At 45.6% G+C, this 1,569-nt stretch overlaps 1 protein-coding gene across 1 annotated transcript; it reads left to right on the top strand.

Moving 5' to 3' along the window:
• Positions 1-126: 126 nt before the first annotated feature.
• LOC104539170 (transmembrane protein 164-like) lies at positions 127-591 on the top strand (the record flags this gene model as incomplete). The annotated part of the gene is made up of 1 exon (XM_010182627.1): positions 127-591. A coding segment is annotated over exon 1 (465 nt), but the record flags the coding sequence as incomplete, so codon positions are not given.
• Positions 592-1,569: the final 978 nt, after the last annotated feature.

Here is a 1,569-nt window from a genome sequence, read left to right as displayed (position 1 = left end):
TGCTGGCGGCTCTCGTCCTGGCATCGAAAGGAAAAGCCAAAAATTCGCCTGGCCCTGAGCTGGGCTGCTTGCTTGTGCTGAAGCTTGGGCGGGAAGGGGACTACAGAGGGGCCGTCCTTGCGGTTCATGTTTCATCAGCCTGACAGCATTTTGGCTTTGATTCCGTCTTGCTCCTACCTGTTCCTGAACAGTGACGGGGAGGAGAAGAGGCACCGTCCCACCATGTCTCGCTACAGCCTCCATAATCTCCTGGACTGGATGTACGGGGGTGTGGACCCCAGCTTTGCCGGCAACGGAGGGCCAGAATGCGCGGCCTTTCTCTCTGGGCAGCAGCGGTTTCTGGAGAGCTTGGTCTTCCTCAGCGTGGGCGTCGTGGAGATCCTCCTGTCCCTGTGGAAGCTCAGGCAGCTGCATTTCAGGGAGCTGCAGGGTCATCTGCTGCGGCAGCCTCGGGCTAAACAGGAGAGCTTGGGCAAGAACGTGCTGCTTGTGGTGCTGTGTCTCACCTTTGGGCTGGAGGTGGGGTTCAAGTTTGCCACCAGGACTGTCATTTACCTCCTGAACCCCTGTCATGTGGTCACGGTGATGCAGGTAAGCGTGCAGTCAACAGGAAGTTGGCTTGGGTTTTATACTTGCAAAACTTGTTTTTTCTGCGGTTGGTTTGTGGACCAAAACTGCAGGGCAAAAGTACAAATGCTAAGAATTGGTATAAATGTTTTAAAACTGGCTTAGTTTTTAATCAGTTGAATTGAAATCTATGGGAAAAAAATCCAAGAAAAGGTGAAATGATAGCTATAACTGATGTCAAAATCTCTGGGTGAAAATGCGAAAAATTAAGGCTGTCTTACTCTTTCTTTCACCTGATCCTTGTTTCAGCAACAGGAAATGCTGCTTCCACTGACAGCGGTGGTAAATTTTGCACCAAATTTAATGAAAACAAGATTATTGCTAAAGCAGCTGTGTAATCCATGTGCAGCTTTTCAAGCAAGTGACTTTTAGGGGTGTGAATGTATTTTGTGAAGGTGTTGGAGAAACAAATCACTCTTTATTTTGTGCAGACAATATTGGTTTACCTTTCTGATTTCAGAAGCTGAATAGTAAGGACACAAGTGTTAGCCCTGTCTTATCCATGGGGTGAACAAACCGATCTGACTTAATATCTGTAGATAAACTAAGTGCTTTAATTATTTGTGGCTTGGTTGTTGATGTGTGACTATGTGCAGTTTGTGTAGCTTCCAAAATAATGGAAGCATTCATAAACAGTTACTGGACTGCAATATGTAAAGCTTGGAAGGTGTATTTGTCTGTAGTCATGTACGTGTACTTAACTGTCTGGTTCACTGAGCTTGGTAAGGACTGTGGGAGCTGTCAAAAATTAGTATTTATTATTATTATTAGTGAAGAATGTCAAAAAGGCTTTTATAAAAGCTGCCATGATGACATCTGTCTAAGATCAGTAGCAGATGAAAATCAGAGCAGTGCCATGCTTGGTCTTCCTTTGCAGAATGCCAAATACCTGCACTGTATCCGATCAGGCTGGTTGGTTCACTCCTGAAATCACAGAATCAC

The sequence above is a fragment of the Mesitornis unicolor genome, unplaced genomic scaffold, assembly GCF_000695765.1.
Source record: "Mesitornis unicolor isolate BGI_N332 unplaced genomic scaffold, ASM69576v1 Scaffold51234, whole genome shotgun sequence".
NCBI classification, from domain to species: Eukaryota; Metazoa; Chordata; class Aves; order Mesitornithiformes; family Mesitornithidae; genus Mesitornis; species Mesitornis unicolor.
The sequence above is the reverse complement of the archived record's forward strand: the minus strand, read 5'-3'. Positions and strand labels throughout refer to the sequence as shown.